General features: G+C 40.9%; 4 protein-coding genes across 5 annotated transcripts; 2 read left to right on the top strand and 2 right to left on the bottom strand.

Moving 5' to 3' along the window:
• Window positions 1-498: 498 nt before the first annotated feature.
• On the top strand, window positions 499-7,736 carry fam234b (family with sequence similarity 234 member B). The gene is made up of 13 exons (XM_084372362.1): window positions 499-627; window positions 1,971-2,522; window positions 3,259-3,372; window positions 3,538-3,705; window positions 3,880-3,995; window positions 4,478-4,625; window positions 4,772-4,913; window positions 5,414-5,608; window positions 5,848-5,926; window positions 6,110-6,277; window positions 6,374-6,494; window positions 6,648-6,874; window positions 6,995-7,736. Exons 1-13 carry the CDS (start codon window positions 591-593, stop codon window positions 6,995-6,997), a joined length of 2,070 nt encoding a protein of 689 aa, XP_084228488.1. The 5' UTR covers window positions 499-590; the 3' UTR covers window positions 6,998-7,736.
• A 62-nt stretch (window positions 7,737-7,798) lies between these two features.
• smdt1a (single-pass membrane protein with aspartate-rich tail 1a) lies at window positions 7,799-8,998 on the top strand. The gene is made up of 3 exons (XM_084372363.1): window positions 7,799-8,090; window positions 8,213-8,377; window positions 8,611-8,998. Exons 1-2 carry the CDS (start codon window positions 7,935-7,937, stop codon window positions 8,348-8,350), a joined length of 294 nt encoding a protein of 97 aa, XP_084228489.1. The 5' UTR covers window positions 7,799-7,934; the 3' UTR covers window positions 8,351-8,377; window positions 8,611-8,998.
• A 465-nt stretch (window positions 8,999-9,463) lies between these two features.
• Window positions 9,464-11,184, bottom strand: ndufa6 (NADH:ubiquinone oxidoreductase subunit A6). Its single transcript, XM_084372364.1, has 3 exons — window positions 11,010-11,184; window positions 9,933-10,048; window positions 9,464-9,690 (listed from the first exon to the last, which is right to left on the bottom strand). Exons 1-3 carry the CDS (start codon window positions 11,146-11,148, stop codon window positions 9,559-9,561), a joined length of 387 nt encoding a protein of 128 aa, XP_084228490.1. The 5' UTR covers window positions 11,149-11,184; the 3' UTR covers window positions 9,464-9,558.
• Window positions 11,185-11,693: 509 nt separating this feature from the next.
• On the bottom strand, window positions 11,694-24,565 carry triobpb (TRIO and F-actin binding protein b). 2 transcript variants are annotated; one of them, XR_014623874.1, is made up of 14 exons: window positions 24,187-24,565; window positions 20,841-20,897; window positions 20,322-20,390; window positions 19,797-19,886; window positions 19,401-19,510; window positions 17,648-18,089; window positions 16,991-17,240; window positions 16,563-16,674; window positions 15,185-15,344; window positions 14,844-14,945; window positions 13,706-13,792; window positions 12,835-13,037; window positions 12,675-12,707; window positions 11,694-12,390 (listed from the first exon to the last, which is right to left on the bottom strand). XR_014623874.1 is itself a non-coding variant. In XM_084370957.1 (13 exons), the coding sequence occupies exons 1-12, from the start codon at window positions 24,190-24,192 to the stop codon at window positions 12,876-12,878; spliced, it is 1,647 nt and encodes a 548-aa protein (XP_084227083.1). In that variant the 5' UTR covers window positions 24,193-24,565; the 3' UTR covers window positions 11,694-12,707; window positions 12,835-12,875. The 2 variants fall into 2 exon arrangements, 1 of the variants encoding a protein (XP_084227083.1); XM_084370957.1 differs by having other exon boundaries at window positions 11,694-12,707.
• Between the last annotated feature and the right edge of the window lie 487 nt (window positions 24,566-25,052).

Raw genomic sequence — 25,052 nt, forward strand, 5'->3', positions numbered from 1 at the left:
ACAGTACTATAATGCAAAAGGAAGACAGAAAATAGGCCTAAATATTCTTCTGACGAAGCCGACTCTGACTGCAACCTCAGCACACCACATATTTATAAACACAAACCATGAAACACGTTGGAGAGTACACCATGATTGATAAAATGTCATTTACATAACTGTTTTTGTATTACTTCAGCGCACTGCGGTGTAGGAGCTGACGGTGTTTGCTTGTATATTTTTAAAAATGTATTTCTTTTGTAACAGAAACTTGCATTCATCAGAAAGTACATTCGCAGACAACGTTTGCTGACAAATTGATAAGCACTTGATGTTGCAATTTCCGCAAACAATTTTGTAAAGTCTACATATAGTTAGCAGCAACTATTGCATATGAATCAAATGCTGACCGTATATGCAGGTGTTTTTTAATCTTTATGCACAGTCGATGGAATAACACTTCAAAAACGTGGCGGCAGAGCGTCGCTATAAAAACTCAAACTCCCAGAATGCAATTGGGCAGGCGCAGATCCAACCTGCTGGGTCGTTGCCCGCGAGCTGTTCATCACCGCTACCTCCCGTAGCTGTCTCGCGGATCTGTTAGAGGAGAAATGGCTGCGGCTCTGTCCCGTGCCCTCAAACTGCCCGGTAAGATGCGCTCCACACATTTCAGCCCGTCAGAGAAACAGACGACACAGTTTAGCAGACAATTAACTGAAACCAGCATCAGTCAGGAGGACTAGGTGGTCTGTGAGAGCCCTCCTCCCAGCTACTTTACCGCTCCCTGATTCATTTAATGCGCTGGTTTTGTTACAGACAGTTACCATCGTTTCTATATCATCCCAAAAAGATGGACATGTTTTCGTCATGACATTATTTACGATATATATGTTTTTTCTGTGTATGCAGAGCAGCAGCCTGACATCATCTGCTGTCTCCTGCCTCTACAGCTAGCTGCTAGCTAATGTCAACCCAACACAAAGTGATGTGATGCTGGAGAGTAAACAAGCAGCAAATGCTGCATCTGAGTCCAGGAACAATATTGTCTTTGCTATGACGTTACTTAGGAAACAACCACTACTGTGAATTAGTATTTGTGTTATTGTGATATCATTGTAGAATTTAATTCCACATTGTCTTTTGCAATATTTTAAGAGGCTACAACATTTGTTATGTATTTCGTTTTTTAACCATCAAAATAAATGTATGTCATCATTCTAAGATGAGTTATTATAATTAGTAGTGGTAGTTGTATAACTGTAACTAACTATTCTTATTACTGCCCTCTGTAATAACGAAATAAGATAAACTACAGTATATAAATCCTAGTGTACTGTGTATAGTTTCATGTTCCAAAACAGATTAAGACATAAATAAAATATGAATTAATTCTTTCAATTAAAAGCGAATCTTAGTGTAAAAAAAGAAAAAAAAGATTTGTTTGAGTGGGGGCGGTACTTAAGTAAAATGCATTATTTTACATTTAAAGAGGCACTATGTAGTTTTGGAGAAAATTTTTACCTCAGAATTTTAATATTTACAATATTAATGAGGTAATAATATAAACTCCATACTTCCACTTCCAAGCTAGAAAGGTGGCGGAGTCCAAAGTAAGACAGTATGACATTGTGTTGTCCTTTAAGGTCAGTTTGTTTATTTAGTTTATTCAGTCATGGAAACTAAGTGAGTTTGTTTATTTAGTTTGTTTGTTTAGGCATACGAAATCAGTCAGTGTTCTCTTCTGATTTAAATTTCATCCCACCAAACTATAGATACATAGTGCACCTTTAAGAATAAAGGCCATTAGTGCATAATGGCCAGATTAAAGGAAGGATACATCTATAATGCTCCAGTACTGCAAGGCAATATATCTATAATTGTGTAATAATAATTAATAATTTATCAGTAGAGATCACTTGTCCCACTCATACTCTGACTCAGTGATTACACAGGATGGTTGATCCTCACCAGCAGCCTCTGTGTTTCTGCAGGGAAGAAGGGCTCGGACCTTGGCGAGTACGACCCTCTCACCCAAGCAGACAGCGAGGACGAGAGCGAAGAAGATGACCTCGTGCTGAATTATCCCAGAAACGGCCTCGGCAGGGACAGCTGCCTCGGCACAGGCTCCTCAAAGCTGCGGGGCGGCAGATCTGGAAGGCTTGTGGGGGCCGAGGATGAGGCTCAAGAGGATGAGGAGGAAGAGGAGGATGAGTGGAGGGAACGGCTCCCTAGCAAATCCAGGCAGGACAGGGACGAGATGAAAGGCACTCAGTACTGGAGCCACAAGGACTCGGGTAGGGACAGGGCGGGGGAGGACAGAGGGGGCTCTGGGGCACTGGGGGGTTCTGGGCTGGGGGTTCACAGTACCGAGGAAGAACAAAAGAGGATGAGGATGAAACATGCTATCCGAAGTGCGTTTTTCCTGGTGCCTCTGGTCTGTGCCACCCTGCTCGTGCTGCTGTGTGCGTTTCTGATACCGTGCCGGAAGGGAGAACTGGAGAAGAGGCTGCAATGGGAGAAAGTACTGGGAGATGCACAGAACGGTAATGAGAATAATATGAAGGTTTGATACATCACATTTAAAGGGCCAGTATGTAGGATTTAGGGGAACTAATGGAGGAAATGAAATATTATATTTATAATAATGTTTTCATAAGCGTATTATCACCTGAATATAAGAATCATATACAGTATATCTACATAGGGAGAAGGTCCTCTTCCAGGGAGTCCGCCATGTTGTACACACTGGACTTAAAATAAAACAATTGGAAAAGAGTTACACCAGATTTTGTTGTGATATTAAATGTGCGTTTGCAAACTGCCTTAAGAATATGATGCACAATATGTGCTTCCAACACTCATAATGCTCACTTTACAAAGACTTACGAAGGAGTCTCCGTGGCTAGACAACGCTGGCTCACCCATTAATTAGGCAACTGCAATTACACAGGGTTGTGCGCCTCACTCCATGTACCACATGTCCTGTTCCAGCATGCACTGTGGAAGCTTTGTGTAAAGTGGTAATAAATACAAAGTCGATGGGACCATGTCTTTAATGACCTCATAAGTGTTTTTAACAGTAAAGAAAACAACGACAACAACAAAAACATGGACAACTGAGTCAAGAATCATCAATGTTGTGAGACTTAATCAATCTTCCTCTCTTCCTCCTGCTTTGCCAAAATGTAGGTCAGCAGAACGCTGTAATCCTTCACTCATTGTCAAAACAACGTTACTACTGGTGGGCGGTGTTGATCTTATTGTGGTTTCTCTGTCTAGGTGTCGCTCCACCTGCACTGGCGTTGTGGGATGTTGATGGTGATTCATTGGAGGATGTGTTTCTGGCTGTTACTGAATTGACCAATGACACACATCCCACACAAGGGAACAAAGGTACATGAAGAATTCTTTGAAAAGGCATGGCCGGTTGACTAATGATTCATTAGAAACCCCACATCCATTTTAATATCTGATTCTCTTCCTCCTCCTTTCTGATTTTTTTGTAAATGTGTGTTTTCCTGTTTTCTCTCGGGTGATTGTGTTCTATCTTTAACACAGTCTACAGTGCGGTGGCCCTGTCTGCAGTCAGTGGTCAGGTGCTGTGGACTTACGTCATGCAGGAGCCTGTGATGTACATCCAGTGTGGTTTGCAGCACAGCAACCAGCATACACCTCTGGTCCTCCTCATCAGCAAGTCCATTATCATAGCAGTCAATGGCACCTCAGGTTAGATGTCAAGACATTCAAGCTACATAGGTATCTGTCAGTCTGTAGCCACATGTACAAACCTTTTGTATTTGCTCCTATATTGTTGGTGTGAATGGGGCTAGTGAGGACAACCCACCGGTAGCATTCAAACTGCTTAAAACCGGGTCAAAGAGATTTCCTTTCACCCCCTAGGGCAGGAGCTATGGTCAGTCCCACTTAAAGACATTGAATCCCAGGCGGTGTTACTTCCAGACCTGCAGGGAGACTCGGTCCCAGATCTGCTGATAGCCACCCTGCCTGCAAATGCGGTATAATTACAACAGCTACCTCCCTTTTTCCTTCTTATATACATACATTAAAGGATAAGTTCACCCAAAAATCTAATTTCAGTCATTATCCACTCGCCCCCATGCAGATGGAAAATTGGGTGATGTTTCATTGCCAATAAAGCATTTCTGGAGATTTACAAGAAAACAGTGTTGCTGCACTCTGTTAAATCACCTGAAATAGATGGGGACTTGTTTTAAAATGTAAAAAAAACAAAAACAACTTAAACTTCCTAGTTGTTTTTTAACGTTTTAAAACAAGTCCCCATCTACTTCAGTTGAACACTGTTTTGCTGTGAAGCTTCAGAAATGTTTTGTGGACCACGAAAACTTCACCCGACTTTCCATTGGCATGGGCGTGAGTAGATAGTGACTGAATATTCATTTTTGGGTGAACTTGCTCAAAGTTACCAGGCCTTTGCATTCAGTACCTACATATCTCATTCTGCTGTATTCATTTTCAGCGTCTGGATCTCTCCTTGACTTTGATCTCTGGGACGGGGGGGAAGCTCGGACAGCCTGTCTCATTCGACCTCACCACAGGAGGAACGATCATGGGTCCATTGCTGCATGAGACACAACAAGGGGCAAATTACATCCTCTGTGGAATAGGTAAAGGAATCAACCAGCAGTATGAAGGTCTTAAGTCTTGTTCTAAAGAAGAATCAACAGTCACCATGTGTATTCAGGCTGCAGTAGCTAACGTTAGTTTACAGTTATTTTGATGTTGATTTTACAATACTTTTCTTTCCCATCAGGTAATGTAGAAGCCATCTCTCTGCGCGATATCTACTTTAATGCCACCGGCAAAATGCCCACAACTCCAGCACTACAAAGGAAGGATCCAGGGTGGGAGGGACTCAAAAAAAATGATTCCTCCTCCCTAATACACATTTACAGGTATGCCTCAGTGACCGGCACATGGCTCTGTGCAGACTCTTAACACATTTGTGTTAAATATTAAACCTTTATTCAGCTGGTATGAGGGACACACTGATACAAAAGCTGTGTGATGCCTGAATAATTATATGAGTGCTGACTTTATTTAGCAGTTTATTCAACTGTAATAAAATAGAAATTGTTAGACTTTTGACACAACAAGGGGCATCACTGATATTTGAATATTTTTGATATAGTATGCACATTGTCTTCAGCTACATAATCTTATAGATTCAGACATTAAGATGCATCTTATATTGTCTTTTATACTAGATGATAGAAATACTCTTACGATGTGGCAACATTCTTTAAACATTGTCCCAAAAAGTACAAAATCATAGATACACACAATTTAATTGGCTTGTTATTCGATTAATTACTGGGGACATGTGGTCCACATTTTCCTGGGTTGTATACACAGCGAAGACGTCAAAATCAAACCTTTGTTGTCGTCTTTCCAGAGGAACTGAGTCAGTGGATTTTCTGCTGCCTCTCGTGGCTGGTTTTAGCAACAACCGCAAGAGCCTGGACAGCGTTTCTAACCTCAACTCCACCAGAAGCGACTGGGCGCTGGTGTACGGCACCAGCAAACTGTCAGTGCTCAGGCAGAAGGACATGCGTAAAGAATGGACCTTCAACTCAGCTCCCATTCACAGGTAAAGCCCTGCATGTCACTTTGCCACCACTGACTGAGCTACTGTTACATCTCTGTTGTGGCCAACAGTAAAGAGAATTAATGTGAGGCTATAATTGATGTAGCGGAGTCAGTTGCACTTAATAACCATAAAACCCAATATGTAAACACAGTGTCAGTTTTTTGAACTGCTGAAAACAAAGTAAAATATGTATCAGAATGTTGTGATATTTCCCTGAATCATTTCTCTGCCTGTCACAGCCAACCTGCCCCGGGACACTTCAATGATGATGGAGTCCTTGATCTTTTCATTCAGCATTCAGCAAACGGCACCATGCAGGTAAAACGACAGCCTTTTCATACAAATAAAAGTCAGGGCTCACATGCTACACTAATTGTGGATTATACTGCTCTCACTATACTGAGTTGTGACAGAAAAAATAAGAGTTAGAGTCTTGATGATACATCTTCAACTGAGCTCTGTGTTCGCTGAAACAGTTTTCTCCTCTTCTCTGTCTCTCAGGCGCAGGTTGTTGATGGGGCCAATGGGCATATTTTCTGGACAGCAGAGTTTGTGTGTCCTCGTCTTTCTCTGGAACCTTCGGCGATCTCCATCTCAACCGGCCAATCGGCTTTCCTCTTCTGGGCCAGTGAACCGATTAAAGTGCAGAAGAATGCTACCAAGACAACTGTGAGTCTGCCGTGGAGAATTTATATAAAATATATTAAACGAACGGTGTATGAAGCTTATGTTATGTCATTGTCACTGTCTACTTGGGCTGTGCAGGTGACACCAGGTATTGCTGCAGCGGAGCCGCTCATTAGAAAACTTTTCCTGTTGCACCCTGCATATCCCACAATCCTTCTGGAGCTCACCAGTACCACAGACACCGCAATGACGTCCGCAGGTAAAAGTTCAAATTTGCAGAACAACATCTGCTTTAATGCAAAGAGTGGAGGGTATTTTAGAAAAAGATGACAACATGGTAATAAGAGAAATGCACAAGTTCAATTAATACAGATGTTTCCCCTCCTATTTTGTCCTCCTTCGGCTCAAACAGTGAGTTACCTGGAGCGCCAGAAAGACGCCACCTACATCACCGTATCCTCCCGACCCACACCTGAGTCCAAGCCTGGCGCTCGAGTAGTCAAGAGCATGAGCCTCAGAGCTGCTATCGCCAAAGGCCAAATCGTCAGACTAGAGGAGAGCAGCAAGACGGGGGAGCCTGTTAAACCTGGCGCATTTGAGGTCAACAAGTTCTTCAGACGTCTGTCATTTAAACACCAGGTGAGAAGTTTGAGATACAGTCAGACATGTCCACTCAAGAGTTATGTTCAGTGATGTGCACGGTCAGTTTGATGAACTGCACTCAATGATACATCTCTGTCACTGTGTTGCTTTGTTTAGTGACGACGCCCTGTGTCACAGGAAGCGGTACAACTTAAAGGACCCACGTAAGGATGAAAGGGACAAAAGTCTGTGGACAGCTGTGCACTAAGGAGACACTGAGGAGACGCTTCTTGTTTGGTTCACTGAGTATGAATTTCATTTCTGGTACTTGAGAAGGAGATTTCTTTTCTGTACAAAAAACATTATTTGTAGGTAGAGATTGTGTCTGTATTTTTATTTATTTTTTGGTTTATATTGTGTTTATACAATGAAAATGTTTATTTAAGTTATTTAACTAGCCTTTGGGGGAGTCTTTAATATTTCATCGAGTGTTTATGATTGTTTGGACTTTATGGCAGGAGAGGAACTTTTTACTGTAGTGAAGCACAATAATGCTGATGAAAGAGCATGTAAATACGTTTACGGTATGCAGCACTCACTATAACTCTTGCACGGCCAGTATATTCATCCCTCAGTCACATGCTTTTTTTTTTTTTTTGTCATGAAGCCACTATTAGTGTTCTTTCTGCTCACCACCAAGTTCAGCAGTGTAAAGAGTCTGTAAATATTTAATGCTGTACAGTATTTATTGATTTGTTTTAACGTTTTGATTTTGTTGGGTTGTTGTTAGATTTTCTTTATGGTTATATAATGAAACTGTTTTTGAGGTTTTTTTCTCAGAGTATGTGGCTGCTAAAGATTAAATGTAAGCTGCAACTTCACCTATGGCAAGAGAAAGAATGAAAATCTTCTTACTGCATCGTGTATCACGTGTCGTTTATTTCACCGTCTCGACTACTGTATTTGTATAAATACTGCAGGAAACCGACTAAAAATAGTTGTTATTAGAAAGGGAGAGTTGTTTGGTGCTACAGCAGCGGTAGGTGGCGCTGTTGGAGCTCCACATCCAAACATATCTGCTGTTTTCCGCATTGTTGCTGCGTCAAACTCTGTCAACATGGCGTCGGCCCTCGGTCGCCTGGCCAGGCTGTCAGCACTCAGAAACGCCCGCACCTCCCGCCTGAGTCCCTCCACCGGGCCGGGGGGGACCGTGACACCGAGCCGGTCAGCCGTGTGGACTTCATCCGGCGCCGTTCTGCCCAAACCCAAGAAGGTGAGTGCTGCTTTCAAGGGTCGGTGCGGTGTGTGTAAATATCAGCTCTGCCAACCTCGGACACGACATGAACTAACGTAGTTGTTTCTATGGTCGGGTGTGTGTGGCACCGGGGGGAGCAGACCCCCTTCGGCCTTGTCCGGATTGCTCTGGTAGTGGTGCCCTTCTTGTATGTGGGGACTCAGATCAGCAAGAACTTTGCTGCGCTGCTGGAGGAGCACGATATCTTCGTCCCCGAGGATGATGACGATGACGACTGAGGGCTGTGTAGGCTTCCTGGTTATCAGGTATCAACAAACTGTGAAATGATAAAGTACACACACTAACTCAGCCTATGTACATGTGCTGTTCATGGGGAGGCAGAAATTGGGGACCCTCATCAAACAAGATACATTTTTCTTTTCTTACAAAATGTTATCATTTTTGCAGCTGCACATTTTAGCCAGAGTTAAGACACTTTTGTATTTCCCTAGAGTGTAAGATGACACATGCTAATCAATATTTTTCCTTTCCTCCACAGGTCATTTTGTCGTGTTGCTACCACTGGGACGAATCTATGAGCTTCTGAGCACATAAATGCCTTCCCGAGTTTCCCTCTCCTGTGTGCTGCTGTGTTCAAGTGTGGATTCAGGGTTTTTGCTGTTATGAAACTGATAGGGCTGTCCTAGGCTGGTCGTACTGTATCGTACTGTTTTTGCATGCACTACTAAAGTCTTAATAAAGGGAACAATATCATAAACTGCAGTACATGCTCAGTGCAAGTTGGTGGCGTTTGTGCACTCAAAACAGAGATCTCTGTCAAAATGCAATGTTGGTGTTTCTACTTTCCCTATATAAGTATTCCTTACTGACTGTAACACTACAATAAAAACGTAAGCTTTGTTTATGACACAAGGCTGTCTGAAATACTACTCTAAAACACCACATATAGAGTAAGTGGGCCTGAAATACAGTTTCAATATCCTTGGTTTGCTGGGAGGGCGGCCTGTATTCACTACAGGGTCTCCAAATTCATAAAATACCACACAATACTTGTTAAATGTCATCGCTAAGGGACAAAACTTTAGAAATGTTATTATGTTTACTTTCTTCTTAACAAGTGTGTGGGTCCATACACCCAAACAGTTTTGTTCTGGAGAGGCCAACAGTGATATCTTTTAAAATGGAATTACACTGCTATTCACAATAACAGCAGATTTATGAGCTTCTTTCTGTTTAACTGAGTTCACTCATTGTCTTCGTACAGATTAAGAAGGAACAGTTCACTGTACACTGTCAATGGATCAAGTTTTAGTGTGTTTTTGGTTGAACTGTCCCTTAAAGAAATCCCAATAAAACTGTGATTCTGAATAAAAAGGACACAGCCATAGGAATGTGGGTATTAAGTGTGTATTTACAGCCAAGGGGAACATCTGTCACATTGGACACAAGCAAAGAGGGGTCAGAGGTCAACAGATAGCTACACAGTTCACGGGTCGTGACCCCGATAGAATTTAGACAGGAAGTCAGCAGGACGAGCTTCCTCAGTCTCGTGGAAATAGCGCATTATGTGGGTCTTCTGCTTCCAGACGTGGATCGTTTCCTGTAGTTCCATTTTCCCCTGGAGATTAAAGAAAATATAAATGGAAAATGTTTCAGCACACCCAACATGACGCAGTGTAATATTGCTCTAATATGTAATATCCCACATCCTCATTAAATCAACTGTGATGGGATTTTAGGTGAAGTACTGTGCAACCATTGGAGCTGACTCCAATGACCAAATTAGTAGTTACTTCAGTTAGAAAAATTAAAATGATTATAATTGATGTAGATCACACATCAGTGAAAGGCTGTTTTTACCTTAATGACCAACATGTCAATCACACGAGGGTCGGTAACATGCTTGTTCTTGTCGAACATCTCCCTCACTTTGTCTCTTCCCTGACGTGTTGTGATGTCCAGCTGGAATGTTGTCACTGCAGAGAAAGGGATACAAATGAAAACTCACGTTATTTCCACAGCAGCAACTCCATCCAGGAACTCATTTTTTAACCATTGTCATTCAAATCATTTTTAGTTTTAAGGGTAAGGCTGGTCAAAATCTATATATTTCTTACCATCATCAAACGCCATGAAAAATCCAAAATGAACAGTCCATTTCTCACCCAGTGCAACAGTGAGGCTTATTTAGGTGTTTATATACAAATATTTTTTGACAACAATTCAGATCTACAGCACAGGAACATGGTTTATCAAGATCTGGCTACACATGCAATACTTGACAAGGGGAAAACATTCATTGTTGGGGTTAGTCTTTACATAGGATTTGTTGCAAATTTGTAAAAACAGAATATCTCCTGCCTTATCCTGAGTTATTCGGGACAGCTCCCAACCTGTCAGTACAGTAGATACCAACCCGTCTGTCCTTCTTGTGTACTAACCGGAACTAAATGTAAACATGGATTCTACATAAGATGGTCTAAGCCCAAAAATGACACATTGCAATGCATAACAATCCCCTTTAACAGGTGTTGACTGAGTGTGCTGCAAGAGTGTTTTAAATACTTTTTCTTGCCACCATAATCTTAAATAGGAAGGGCCATCTTAAAGTACAAACCCACAGAAAAAATAATTAGCATGAAGTGTTACACCGCTGATCATTTAAACCAGTATCAGTATATGGTATTTTCTAACATTCACACATCAATATCAGAAGGCTAGCGGTTCATGGTTTTCTCAATATTCAATTAGCTCAAATGACAATTTCAATGTTTCTATCATACATTAGAGGATATATAACATATTTAAAACTTATTGTTATGGTAAGGTTGATGTTAGCTAGCGGCTCGTCATTAAGTTGAACCTGCTCATAGACACGACCTTGACGCTGGCACTGCTTTTTATACACCTTTTTGCTGCTGTAGCGGAAAGACGTACCTGTGTTAGGGACCTCACGGTACCAGGCTCGGTACAGCTCCCGGACCCTGCGCTTAGCTTCGTCCAGGTCTCGGCTAAAAAGCGGTCTAACAACCTTAGCAGCACCAACCGCTGCCCGAGCGGCCGTGTTGGACGCCATGACTGCTGTCGTTATGGCGTTTCCGGTTATACTTATTCGGTGGTGTCACATTGAATAACAGTGGTGCCACCTGGTGGAGCGGCTGCTTAAAGACAGGGACCAGTAAAGTTAAATTATTTATTTTATAACATAAAACTTGACCCATTTCATTATTGTTGAGTATTTTAGAAACATTCTGCTCCAATGTAACTGTTGCATGGTTATTTGTGTCTGTACTCAACAGCATTACACTTTGAGGGGTTTTCTAAATATTTTTCAAAAATGCCAACGAGGTGGACTAAAATTTATAAATGCATATGGATATTTTTGTTAAATATAGCACAACAATGTACAGCCCTATTAACATTATAAAATTGAGTCAAAAGTCCCAACAATAACTGAACATTGCCTAGGTAGCATCTATTGCAGGGCTATTACATTGCATCATTCAGTTTTTTTCTATATTTCTGAAACTGCATTGCATAATCTTTAAATGGAGGGTTACTGTCTGTGTGGCAATAGTCTACTGGTTTAAAACAAATAATGAAAAGATATAAGCACAAGTGTTCTGTTAAACCTTTTTTATTGATTGCAAAAATTGTGTATAATTTACAAAGATACAGGCTCTACAGTACTTAAATATGAAAATATTTCCAAAAGGCAGGTAGATAAGTCATTTTATCACAATTCATACTGTCAATAAAAAAAATTGGCTCATCAATGCAACACCTGTCATTTGCTGTGGTGGTGGCACATAAATGCCAATAACGATCAAGGGCGACTGGAAGCTTGAGAGTTCCTTCTTCTCAGCCATGGTTTAAAAAAAAAAAAGACATCTGTGATGTGGGATAACATTCATTCAACAGCTTTCACAAGCATCCCGAAGAAAGTTGAGCCTGAATTTGCTTCTACACAATGACAGATCAACTTCTAATTCAGCCTATCAGGAAAAATAAATGCTTGCTGTTTTGTCCTGTATTAATCCCAATAATTATTTTTTAGAATTTCATACTGACAAACAATACTAAACAAGCACACTTGCTTCCCGGTAAAAAATATCAGCAAATGATAAGCTCCCATTTCTAAAGAAACGTGTGCCATTTTCACAGCGTAAACATGACTTAAAAGCTGTACAACATAAAAAAACGGAGATGACAGTAGCTCTTATGTAACTGTGTTGACCCCCTCTGTGACAGGCAGAAGACAGAGCCAATGAGAGGATTCTCCAAAAAAAAAGCTGATACAGTATGAACTCTTCACTACCTGATAAAAAAAAAAAAAAAAAAATACAAGTCACTCAACAATTATTCCAGTTGTCAGACCAAATGCGCACTCATACATGCTTGCACTAAAAGCAAGTGAAAGCTATAATAAAAAAAAAAAACGAAAAGTGCAGTTTTATATAGCATGTGTGGCCCAGTGTAATGAAACCAGCTAATAGCTACTCTATGCTGCTCATTGGCAGAATGATTGGAAACTAAGGCACTATCATGGTCCCCACACAGCCCAAAATGTCCAACACTCATCTCCTCTGCTTTTCTGTATACCTCTTTGATTCAGTCACAATGGTGCAGACACACCTGCAAAACAAGAAAACACACAGAACAAATTTTAAAAAAAAGAATTAAAAAAATATGCTCTGCCATCTCTCTGCCATGGCTGCATTGGTGTGACTTTGCAAACTGCCTGTTCTACATCAGTCCACACCTGTCTATGTCTGCCAGAGCTTTGGTACCAGCTGCAGACTCTCAGTGGTCCAGGCTGTTCCCCAGTTTCTGCCCCTCCTGCAGAGCAGCCATGGCCAGCCTCAGGTGCTCCTTCAGACTCTGGATCTCTCGCTCGTTGCGGCCCTTCATCCCACTCAGCTCCTCGTGCATCTCTGTATATCGTTCACAGGCCAGCCGTTTCTCCTGCAGAGCAAAACAGCGGTAGTGTGACTTCACACTCACTTTGAATCACCATGTCTACTTTCTGTATGAACAAGCTATATCAGTGCTTTTACATGATGTGACCTTCATGTCTGTATATGTGTAAGATGTGTATGGTATAAAGTCTTTTATTGTCTTGCATTATCTTGTTTCATTTTAATCTATCACTCAATCACTTTGTTTACATCTGCTTCTGAATTTTCTCCAATGTAAAGTTTTTCTTATCTATTATCTAATCTAAAAGCAGCTCTATATGCAAAAGCAGAGATTGTACTGCATAACACAAAACAACAGAGCATTCTTATAGTGCTGTCAAATTCATTAATGTATGGAAAACCCTGGACGAGAATGCCCAGTGCACAGGGGTGCAGGGTTTCCCCGCCTGTCTAAATCTAAGAAGGGCCACCCAAGTGTTTTTTAGCCTAACTCTATCAATGTATGATAGTGCTCATTGTTTTACTGTTCGCAACATAAGCCAAAAAATCTTGGAAGTTTGTTGCACTGCAGTTTCGGAAAGCTTCCAGGCTATAAGACAATTAACAAAGACCTCATTCAAGGATATAAGGATTAACATTCCACCTTAGTGATCTAATAGTGTAGGGGTCACAGAGAAAAAATACAAATACTTGTAACAACACACAAAACAGTACCGTGTTAAGAAACTGCAGTTCATTCCTTAGACAGCTGATCTCTTTATGCAAGTACTCTATCTCGTTTTCTTTCATCCTGAGAAGAACCTGAAAAAAACGACAAAGAAACAGAGTTTGGTTGTCATTTGCTGCCAGTAAAAGAAAGAAACACACACAAAACATCTTTTTATTATCCTAAATCCTTATAATTATCACTTGAGTTCACCAAAAATGCTCAGTAATTGTGTTCTGGCTGATTTATGACAAGCACAGTGGTCATTATTAAGTCCATGATTCAGGCTTTTAGCCAATTACTGTTTTGACATTTCCTTTGTGTCTTAAAGCTATGACTCCACTTTTGTAATCATAACAAGCATAAATGAACTGCAACATTTTTGCTACTTTAGGTTTTGCTAGATAATGACTCTAAGAGCCTTGGTTTACTTCACTTGGATAGTGTAGTGTATTAAAGAGTATTTCTGAACATTTCCACGAACACTGAAAGTCATGCTTCATACATCTGTATGATGCAACTTCCAACATTACTTTATCTATGACAGAGGGAAATAAAGTGTTTGGAACCGTTCTTAATCTGCTCTCTTCCCTCGACTGAAAAGGGTCAGATCACTTGGAATTCACAAATGGAATTCTGTTGCAGTAATTAAAACATTGAACAGTCACATTTGAAAAAGTGTGTTTTTGCAGAAACATTGTCACTGTTGTGCTGGATAATCCACAGTCGTCACTGTGAACAGTTCACAATAGTTTAGATTGTTTTCTTGTTTTTGTTTTTAAACCAATTAAAATCAAATATGCACAACATCAGACGTACTAGACACATGCACCTTGCTGCAATCACAGATTAATCTCAATCCAATAGCAAAAATCATGTTGATTCTTTGAGCTACATCAGAAATGTAAATTATACATTTACATTTCAGTTACTGAAACAGTAACTGTTAGTGTTGATTTTTGTAAAAAAAAACAAAAAAAACAAAAAAAAAACATACATATCAACTTTTCTTTTTGATGCAGTGGGTGTTATTTGCACACCGGTACACATCTGATGAGAATAGCTGTCAGTTCAGAAAGTTACAAAACATCAGACAGGGCACCCATCATCCACTTTCAGTTTCGAGTAAACCGCATAAGCCGTTACCTCTAGTTCGCAGGGCGTCCTGTCTTTGCTGTCCTCTGAGCGCTGATCTGTGGTGACAGATTGCATACGACTGATCTCCTCCTTTAAACGGGCCTTTAAGTCCTGCAGAGGAATATATTTTGTCTTTATGATTTGAATGAAGCCGATTGGTTGGCATATATTTATAGACAATGGATCAGAGTTCATTTTTTCTGCACCAACAAAGAACAACAGCATGACAGAAACCTCAAACATTTTAAAGTAAAACATTTTTAATTACACGATTACACATTTCAGAATTACACCTGCAAGTGCAAAAGACTGATCCACCGCTACCTTTTGATAATCTGCTGATAACTCACCTGGTTCTCTTTCCTCAGGTGCTCCATGTCTCTCTCCTTGCGGCTGATCTCCCTTTCTCTCTCAGCGTTGTTTTGCTCGGCACGGTTTAGCTCCAGACACTTCTGGGAGTAGCGCTCAGACAGTCCGGCCAGCTCTCTCTGAATGGCCTGACTCTCTGCTCTGCAGAAATGGATAGGTAACAAATAAAGCTGTATGCATGTTGGGTCCTTAGTGAACTAAACTGCAGAAATAAGAAATAACAACTGCTTGTGCAATGTGAAATTATCTGCGTTCTTTTTACTATAAGTGCAGCAAAAATGTCATAGAAACAGGAAACAATTACAGAAATAAACATGTATTTATAATGCGATCAAGTTCCGAATTGGATGCAGAGTTATGCCACAGCACTGCTCAGACTGGCAGACTTTTAAATGGCAGCTTCTTTATTCCACTCTAGCCTTACAGAATACCTCCTCTACAGTATTGATTACATTTAATAACAGCAACATGCTTTGAAAATGTATGAGGGTGTTTCTTTTTCCGTTTTCATGAGGCAAGTATTTCCTACTGTGGTTTTAAAACATCTTTACTGCTCATGACCAATAACCACAAAAATAAGGAGTGAAAAAATGTAGAGTAGGCAACACAGATAAGCCCTAAAATGCTGGTTTTAGTAGCAGCCACTGAGACAGTGTTGTGTCAAAGGCCCTGTGAAGCTCACAAAGGAAAACTAATCCATGACCAAATTCTTGTGCATTCCTTAAGTGCCTAACAGGACCCAGTGGCCGCTGCAGCAGTGGCCTTACTTGAAAAAGGAAGCCTGGATTGTTGTTGAGTCTGCAAATTCTGCCTTTTATTTAACAGAAAAGCCTTTTGTGGCCAACAAGCTCCCACTTAAAAGCACAAGAGAGCTTTTCACATAAATGACCAATGTTGGCTTGCGCTGACTGAGACAGACGGCCAGGCTGCAACTAGCAATTTATTTTTAAGGCAGTATGAACTAAAGGCACAGAGTGGACTAGAAGCAGTTCACAAACTCTTTAAAGCCCCCGTGTTCATTTTCAGTTTCATACTTTTAATTTTAGGTGTGGACTAGAAAATGTTTACATGCTTTAATGATCAAAAACCAAATTATTTTTCTCACATTGTCCATTGGTGCTGCACCACTATTCACTCTCTGTCTGAACGCTCCATTACTATTATCTCTTTAAGACACCCCCCAATCAAATTATTGTAATGTTACATGCAGTCTTTTAAAAAAACAAACAAAAAACAAACATGCTAACAGATATTAAGTGTGGCTGATTGTGTTGCTGGCTTGTTCTTGTGTCTCCATGTATCTGTGGGACAAGTGTACATCTCTATCAAACCGGCACAAACTGATTCAAAGCTACTTACTGTTGATGGACTCTTAAAGTCTGTGAATCTAGCACCCCACTGTTCAGCCTTTTGACTTTCTCCACCTCTCTCTCCAGCTCCTCTTTGTGCTTCTTTTTCAAAGCCTCCATTACTGAAACACAAATGCACAAGTTTGACATGACCTGGTAGCTGATAACAGCACATCAGGGCTGTTTGGGGAAGCGCAGGGACACTCAGGGGTGAAAGAAATCAAGACCGACTTGGACAACCTTATCAGAAAAAAGATTAAAAAGATATGCTATGGAAGCAAAATAGCCCCAAATCTCAAAATGGACCAGCATATGAAAGAACTTTGTTTTCACCTGTAGTACCTCCCCTTAAGTTATATTTAGCGCTGTAACGAAAGCTGCTTTCACAATGATTCAGGTCTTGATGTTCTTTTCTACCCCGTGCTCTTGTCTACTGACCTCGTGCTGTGTCCTGGGTCTCCTCCAGCAGTAGCCGGTCCTTCTCCGTCTCCAGTTCCTTGACCTGGCGGCTGTGCTGCCTCTGTAGCTCCTCCAGCGCCTGTCGATGAGCGCGCTCCATGGCTGCAAGGCTGCGGCCGCAGGAAGCCTCGGGGCCACAGCCGCTCCTCACACCTCCTCCAACGCCCCCTCCTCCTCCTCCTCCTCTCCCTCCTTGTAGTTGCGCCAGCTGCTGCCTCAGTGACGCCACCTGAGAAAAGACAGACAGAGGTAAAGCCCACTGAGCAAGAGGGATTGGGGACATGGGCCTATTAATTGAACATGCAAGTAGCGTGATTAGCCTAGCAGGATACAAAGATTCATGTTTGAGACTGCACACAGGTTCAAACCAAAGACACACATCACAACACACATAGACAGAACAGACAGGAGTTTCAGCAGTATTTCCCATATCGCTATCTTTATTGTTCTTGTACTCTTCATTTTCTACTGCATATTTCAGATGGAAGACACTGCTGAAGAGAGGAGGCAGGTCAGAAAAATAGTGGCTCAAATGTTAACAGGCAGAAACAGGAAATGTTACTTCATCCGGACAGATGAAGGGTTAATTTGCAGTTAATTTCATTTGCAAATTGGAAAATCATCTCCACGCACTACCTCCCTCTGCAGCGCCTCATTGGCTGACTGGCTGGAAGACCGTGATCCCACTGGCGGCATGGCGCTCATCTCTTTCAACGGCATGCGTTCAAACTCTGCCCACTTTTTCTCTATTTCATCCTCCGTGCGTAGCCTCTGGTTCGATCCACCACCAGTGCCCTTCCTGGACAGCACAGCCTCCCATTGGCTGCTCGTATTCCTCTCCTCCTGCCACTGGCTGTGCTCCCTCCCCTGGCCCTCCCCTGCTTCTCTCTGACTGCCCGGGAGAGGGGCAGACGAGGCAGGAACCGGGGACAGCTCAACATAGTCAAACCTGCGCTGAACAGGGGGTGCAGAGGTCTGAACTTCTGACTGAGCGTCGGCATGACGTGACAACGGTCGACGGGAAGACGGTGCAAAGCGAGAATGGGAGTTTTCCTTGTCACTGCTGCTGTCGGGTAATCTAGAGAGGATCAGAGACAAATAATTCAAAATCAAGGTTATCAAAATTAAAGTAAAGAAATCAAGGCGTGATTTCTTCTCCTGTTTGACAACCTCATGAATCTTATTTTAATCAATAAAGAAGTTATCAATCAATCACAAATTCATCACAGTTGATAAAATAAGCAAATCAACAGCATGCAAAGCCTCGACGTGAACACTCAAAGCACAGATGGTGGTGAGTCATTATGAAAACAGAACATACACTGACCCCAAGTAATTAATTAATAATTGATTCACCTGTGACAGCCAAAGTACACAGAGACTGACACTCTTCAGGGACCAAAGTTGCTGGTCCATGTGAGTAACAGAGCCTATTATCAATCTGTATTTAGCCAAGGCTCAGCTTCAGCAAGGCTGGAAATGAGCGACCGAGGAAAGCAGGCTGAGGACATCTGAAAACTATATGAGTGCACATATACTTTGAAATAACTTTATGCTGCTTTTGAGGCAGGAACTTGAAAGCTAGAGCCAGCAAAGGAGACAACTGTACTCCACAAGCTATCCAGGCCAAAGTGACACTACAAAATGTCTGCAAACCTCATTGGGCAATACGAGGGGAGCAAGTTTGGGCATAAAAAAAATCTCTTTACTTTCATTTCAGCATCTTTTTGCAGGTGCATTCACCTTCAAATTGCTGCATTTGAACTTGTTGAGCACTTCTTTCCACAACTGTTTCATACTTATTGACACCCACAGATTCAATGTACCAGCTTTTAGAAACTTTTTCCAGATATCAAACCCTCAAAAGGTAGTAGCTTTTGGATGAGAAAAATCATCCTATTCCACGTAAAGATTTGCTGTAAAATAATTATCTTTAGGTTGATTGTCAGACAAAAGAAGACATTAGATGTTATTACCTAGAGCTTTGTGGTGTTAATCAGTTATAAAAATGTAATTACTTCATTTTCTGTCAATAAATTAGCACCACGACTTATGTTAACTGGAAGAGCATTAGAGTGCGTGGTAACTCGAGTGTGCAAGGTCTGAAAAATGATATATCTTAGTCTGAGCAAAACCTGCAATGTATAGAACTTGTAAAGTAGTAGCTTTAGGTGAAGATACTTTGTTTTTGTACATTTTTTTGTTTCTTATTCAAGCGCAGCAGGTAAGTATAAAAGTAAATAGTTTATCAACAGGTAAGTGCAAGTATAGAGAGACAGCTCAAGATATTTGAGAGTTTTAAAAAGGACCTGCAGACACCCCGCTACATTCCTAAAGTTGCTTATATCCATATTTAAGCTTTTATACATAACAATTAAACTGTCATTACTGTGTGAGGTCTGGAGAGCTGCTGGGCCGGACACTCTTCTTCAAAACCTCTATCCAGTTCCGCCTGATCCCAGCCGTCATGGCAGACAGTGTGAACGCGGCCTCCCGTGTCTGCACAACAAAAGAGAAAACAGGTTAAGGAGGAGACACAAAAGATGCAACAGAACCGGGATCAGATGGAGATGATAAAGGACAACTGAAAGAGAGAGAGATGCAGAGGGAAAAGTGGAAGAGATACTGACGGAGATGTGAGTCATGATAACGGAATAACAAGAAAAAAATCCAGCAGAAATAGAGAGCGGGTGTGGTTAACGCTGATAAAGGATAAGGAATATAAAGAAGATAATCAATTGCATACACAGGCTGAGAGAGATTGGCCCGTGACAGAGATACTCACCTGTATCTGAAACCCATAGTTCTTCTCCACATCAAACTCATACACCTTCACACAGGATTTTAGGTCAATCTCTCCATCCAAGTCATCTTTCTATACAGAAAACACAGGACACATGTTTCTCTTACACTTTGTCATTGTTATAGTTGATACAATATGTTTAATATGTTTATTCTTAAATATTCATCCAAGCTGGTTTATAATGAATTCCATTATTTGGAGTAGAGCCTGTAACATATATCGGCCAAATTTGGCCTATCACAGCTACATCATGGATATATCGGTACCAGCTAATATGGTGTCCAATATTCACCAATGAGAAAACATAATGCAGAAAATGATACTTTGGGTAATTTTTTATGTTGAAAGTCCCAACAAAATTTACTTTCAGTGCATCAATGACATTTTGAACAATAAAGTTTATCATTGTAACTGTAAATTTTATATCAGTAATATTAGTATCGGCCCCAAAAATCAAGTATAAGTTGGGCTCTAATCAGAATTATTAGAATTTAAAAAAATATATACCTCCTCTGCGCTCGAGTCTCTGTAGTACTTCAGTCCGGCATCACTCAACACAAACCAATGCTTCTTCCACTAAAGAAACACAGCAGATATGAATTAATCCAACACTGAAGTGGGAACAGCAACTCTCGTGGTTAAAATATGACAATTATCAAACAATACAATAACAATATCTGAATGAACTTATTATCACTTTATCTTCAGAATAATCATGTTCAGAAACAGAAATGGCAACACCACAGTGACACAGGACGGCCCCATCTTAAACAGCAGACCTACAGTAAGTGATGTGTGAAGCCAGAAGCTCATTCACTCAAGCGTATCGTTCAAAGAGAGGAGACACCTGTTGCGCCTCAAGCCAAAAAGCTATTACTGTGATAACGACGAGAATAATCTGCCACTATCGCCTTACACACAACCTTTCTCATTAGGAAGGAGGGATGGAGGGAAGAGGGGAGTGAAGATGGAGAGAGAGAGGAGACTACAGAGCAGAGCACGACATTCAGCCTTACTGTACCTTACCTCTCCACTCTCGTCCAGTTTGGACATCCATCCCTTCTTGAAGTTTAGGAGGTCAGGCTGTGAGGCAGAGCATACAGTGTCACTGAGCTTCATCTGAATGTTTGACAGAAATGTTACAAACACAAAACCTAAAAGGAAGGAACTGTGCAGTCTGGTACGAGTCAAGGTCATTTATTTTATCAGAAGCAAGTCCTGCAGGATTTTACAGAGAAAAAAGAACCAGAGAAAGTGAACGGTGACAGGGAAAAAGAAAAAATGTGACTAGATGCAAGAAGTCACTATGAGACCTATCGTAGGGTGGGGCTCGCTCAATATAATTATATCTCCATACAAGAAATTTGCAGTGACCACATCACCGCAGGTTTACTCTATTATAGTGCATGAAGACAACGGACACAATGCAGCAGGCTTATGTTGCCACAGAGGACATAAACTAGTTTCAATTGTGGAAAAACTTGCTTTTCTTACAGTGTACATTGAAACCAGTATTTTTTGGAACACATTAATGCATCTGTTTATTATCAACTGCTTTAATTCAGTTTTAACGCTTATATTGGAGAATGCTGATAATAAGGGCTGAAATGATTGATTATTCTTAACAGTCAAAAACTCAAAGACTCTTTATTTACTATCATAAATGACAAAGAAAGACAGCAAATCAATTATATTAATCAATTATAAATTTGGTTAGAAATTAATTTACTACCCTTGAAGCTGTAATGATAATATTGCATGTACTGCAAACATTCAACAAAGCCCCATGTTGTTAACACAGCATCTCAACAGCATAATGTTTATGTTACAGCGTGCTGCTCTGTTGCACTGCAGCATAGCAGATAAAAACTAAAAAAGGCAATGATTGCATAGAAGGTCACATATGAGGTGTGAAATTGACAGGAAACAATAAGTCAGCATGTAAAGGACGAGGGCACAAAGTATCTCAAGACAACAGAGAGACAGAAAGATTCAAATCGGAGAAGCGCAACCTTAAATGATGGGAAGAAGGAAGGATGTGGAAACTAGATCCCGACTATGTTGGCTGATATTATCTGTGAATATTGGCCTATCACATATATATCGATATCGGCATATATATATTGTAGGATATGAAAACTTTCTTTGTTGTTGGAGGTGTTATTGCAGAAAAAGATGCTTGGTGTAATTTATAGTTTGTACATTTTCAGTGAAGTTTACTGATGTCATTTTAGATTATCAAGTTTATTGTTAAACTGTAAAATATCCTGCCTCTGTTAAACATCTTTGTCACAAGTGTGATGATAACTATATTTGAGGGATCATTGCAAATAATGTGTGTATTCAGCCAATATATCAATATTGGAATTTATTACTCCCTGACAGCCACGGCCCCAAAAATCCAGCATCGGTCAGGCTCTAGCTGAAACTTTTGCAGGGGGGGAACCTAAAGTAACTCTTCTGTTCATAACTTAACACTGTTGCACACTGAAATATTCTGCACGTCTCTTGCTCGAGCAGCGTGGTAGTAGAGGATACATTAAAACATGCTTTAGCTTATCTACAATATTTCCAGGAACAAATATTTCCAGGAACAGGCTGTTCTTGCTCACGACATGATGACAGAAAGAGGAAAACATGCGCTTGGTACCTCAAGATGTGGTGATCTCAGATTAAGATTAGGCAACTTTTTCCAGCAAGCATTCCTCAATTTGCTTATCTCTTTTTTACTTGAACATTCCTCACTTTTAAATCTCTTTATGAATTTGTCATCTGATCTTGTCTCATTCCCATCACTTGCCTCTTTCTATCACAGCCACTTATTGTTCATTGTATTCCCTTGCTACATCAGTTTGTTCTGCTCCCTCTCTGTTAGTATTATCATTTCTCTGCCTATTCTGTCATCTCTTACCATCCCTTCACTGTATTTATGCTCCCTTCCGGGCTTCACTTGTGTGCTTGGAAACCACAGTACCACCCAGTTTTTGTCTGTGTAAACCAGTTTATCTATGCGACTGATCTTTTTAATCTAACACATTTTAAGGTCTGGTGACTGCCAACAGACCATGTAAAGGGAGTGATGAAGTTGGCAACACCATGTTAAGATATCATTGGATTGCTACATTGGATAAGCCTAAAATTTCTTTCATCATTAATAAATGATGTGGCAATGTTTTTAAACACCTGACACGTGTTAGTTCTTGTTGGGTATCCACACACACGTACATTAATACACACAAACTGTAATCATAACTAATGGCCTCATCATCAGGTGCCAGCTGAAAGCATGACGGGACACTTGTTTTTCGAGGCTGACAGCTGCATCTGTCACTGGTGACTCTTTCATTCTGTCTATCTTCCTTCCTCACCTCAAACTGTGTGTTAATGTATGATGGTGATCTACTGGAGCAAGCCACAATGTGTCAAACCTCATCATAAATTCACATTGTCTAGTCCATACATGCCAGTGAGCCAGGTCAGGGAGCGGCCACAGAAAAAAAGGGCAGCGACTGTTATGAAAAACCCTAATGCTACAGAGTTACTCCTTGTCTTGTGCTCTCAGATCAGTGACCTTGCTTGAAAGGTCAGTGACAGACGGAAGAGGGTCAAACACTGGCGACAGTTGGAGACAATGTCCACTCTCACTGACTCCTATATCCCATCACTACAGAGGAGTATTGTCTGGTGAGCCTTGTCCGTTAGGCCTGTATTACAACATGTAAGGTTGTCTTCTTCCCTTATTTCTTAATTAACTAGATTACCTCTCTGAATAGAAGTAATGATAAATGTATGCACTGATTGTGATGAAAGCTTCTGTACCTCTAGGCAATTTGCTTTTTTTTTTAAAGAAAATAAATATTTGCATGGTTTTCTTGCACATGTGTGTGTGCAAACATTGAACATACGTCACAGCTGGCTGTAAAAACTGCCACATACAGTACAAGCTAACGGCTAATGACACTTCCTGCTACTGTAAACAACACTGAGTAAACAGATGGTACCACAAAACACCTGGAAACCAGTATGAAGGTTGAAAGAAAATTATCTTAAATGTTACACATTTTATCTGGGTTCATGGGCACACGGTATAAATAATAAAACAATAAAAGTATTGTAGTTTTAAGCTAGCTGTGAGTTTAATTTCTGCCCACTTATCGTTAACGCGGACACGTTTAAACAAACGCTAATCAGAAAAGTCCATTAAAAACTAGTTATGTAGTGTACATTAAAAACAAAACATTTAAAATTAAGTGAGATACGTGAATGGGCAGCTCCTGGGCCAGAATTCGTTAAATATATGTATATAATTAGGTAAAATTCAGGAAGGAGTGACACACAGGAAAGACAAAACTGCTTTCAAGGTGCAACTTACCGTCATGATAAGAGGATCCAGAGAGGGCAAGATAAAGACAAAAGAAAAGTACCGTCACCTCACGGAAAGAAAAAACCCTTCCTGCTCTCAAATCCACTCCTCAGCTCAGCTAAATCTCTGAGGCAAAAACCTTAACTTTCTCGCAGGGTATTGGCGTTACGCGACATTAGATAAACCCCCGCCATTCATACCCATGTTGACTTAATCAAGCGAGCCGCCAACGTCCATAGCAGACTGTATCCAGTCTTAAGAGGAAAGCACGTTCATCCGACAAAACACGCACAAACTCTGGGTGTTTAAACCTGATAACTTCACAACTTTCTGACAAGTCGTGGGCAGCGTACGACTCACTTCTCTGACTCGGCTGGGTCTCTCTGCTCGCGGCTCTCTCAGCCACTTCCTGGGCGGGTCCGCGAAGATCGTTTGAGAAAACAAGCATAGCCAACCGAACCACACGATGCTGGCTCTAAAACCGGGTCCGAGGACCTCTAGAGGTTGAGTGGGATCCAGATGGGTCCCCCACAACACGAGGAATAGTATAGATGCGATTAATTGCACCCACAAAAGGTTATCATTAGAAAAAACGTTTAAAATGACTCAATTATTGTGAGGTCTCACTCCCTCCCTCTCTTCGGGACCAAACGTCTAAAATGTGGGGATCTTTAACATGGAAAAGTTTGGTACACCAATCCCCATCTTTCCAAACACACAGAAGATAGTCACTTGCTATAGTTCCCTGACTGAAAATATTTTGGGCTTGCAAAACAAAACAAAAAAAAGAAAGTGGCACCCCCACCCCTCCAAAATCCTCCCTCGGTAGCTATTGGTTTCAGTTCAGGAATTTCAACACATGCCCCAGCAGACCA

Source organism: Pagrus pagrus (assembly GCF_965226575.1).
Source record: "Pagrus pagrus genome assembly, chromosome: 13".
In the NCBI taxonomy this organism is placed as follows: Eukaryota; Metazoa; Chordata; class Actinopteri; order Spariformes; family Sparidae; genus Pagrus; species Pagrus pagrus.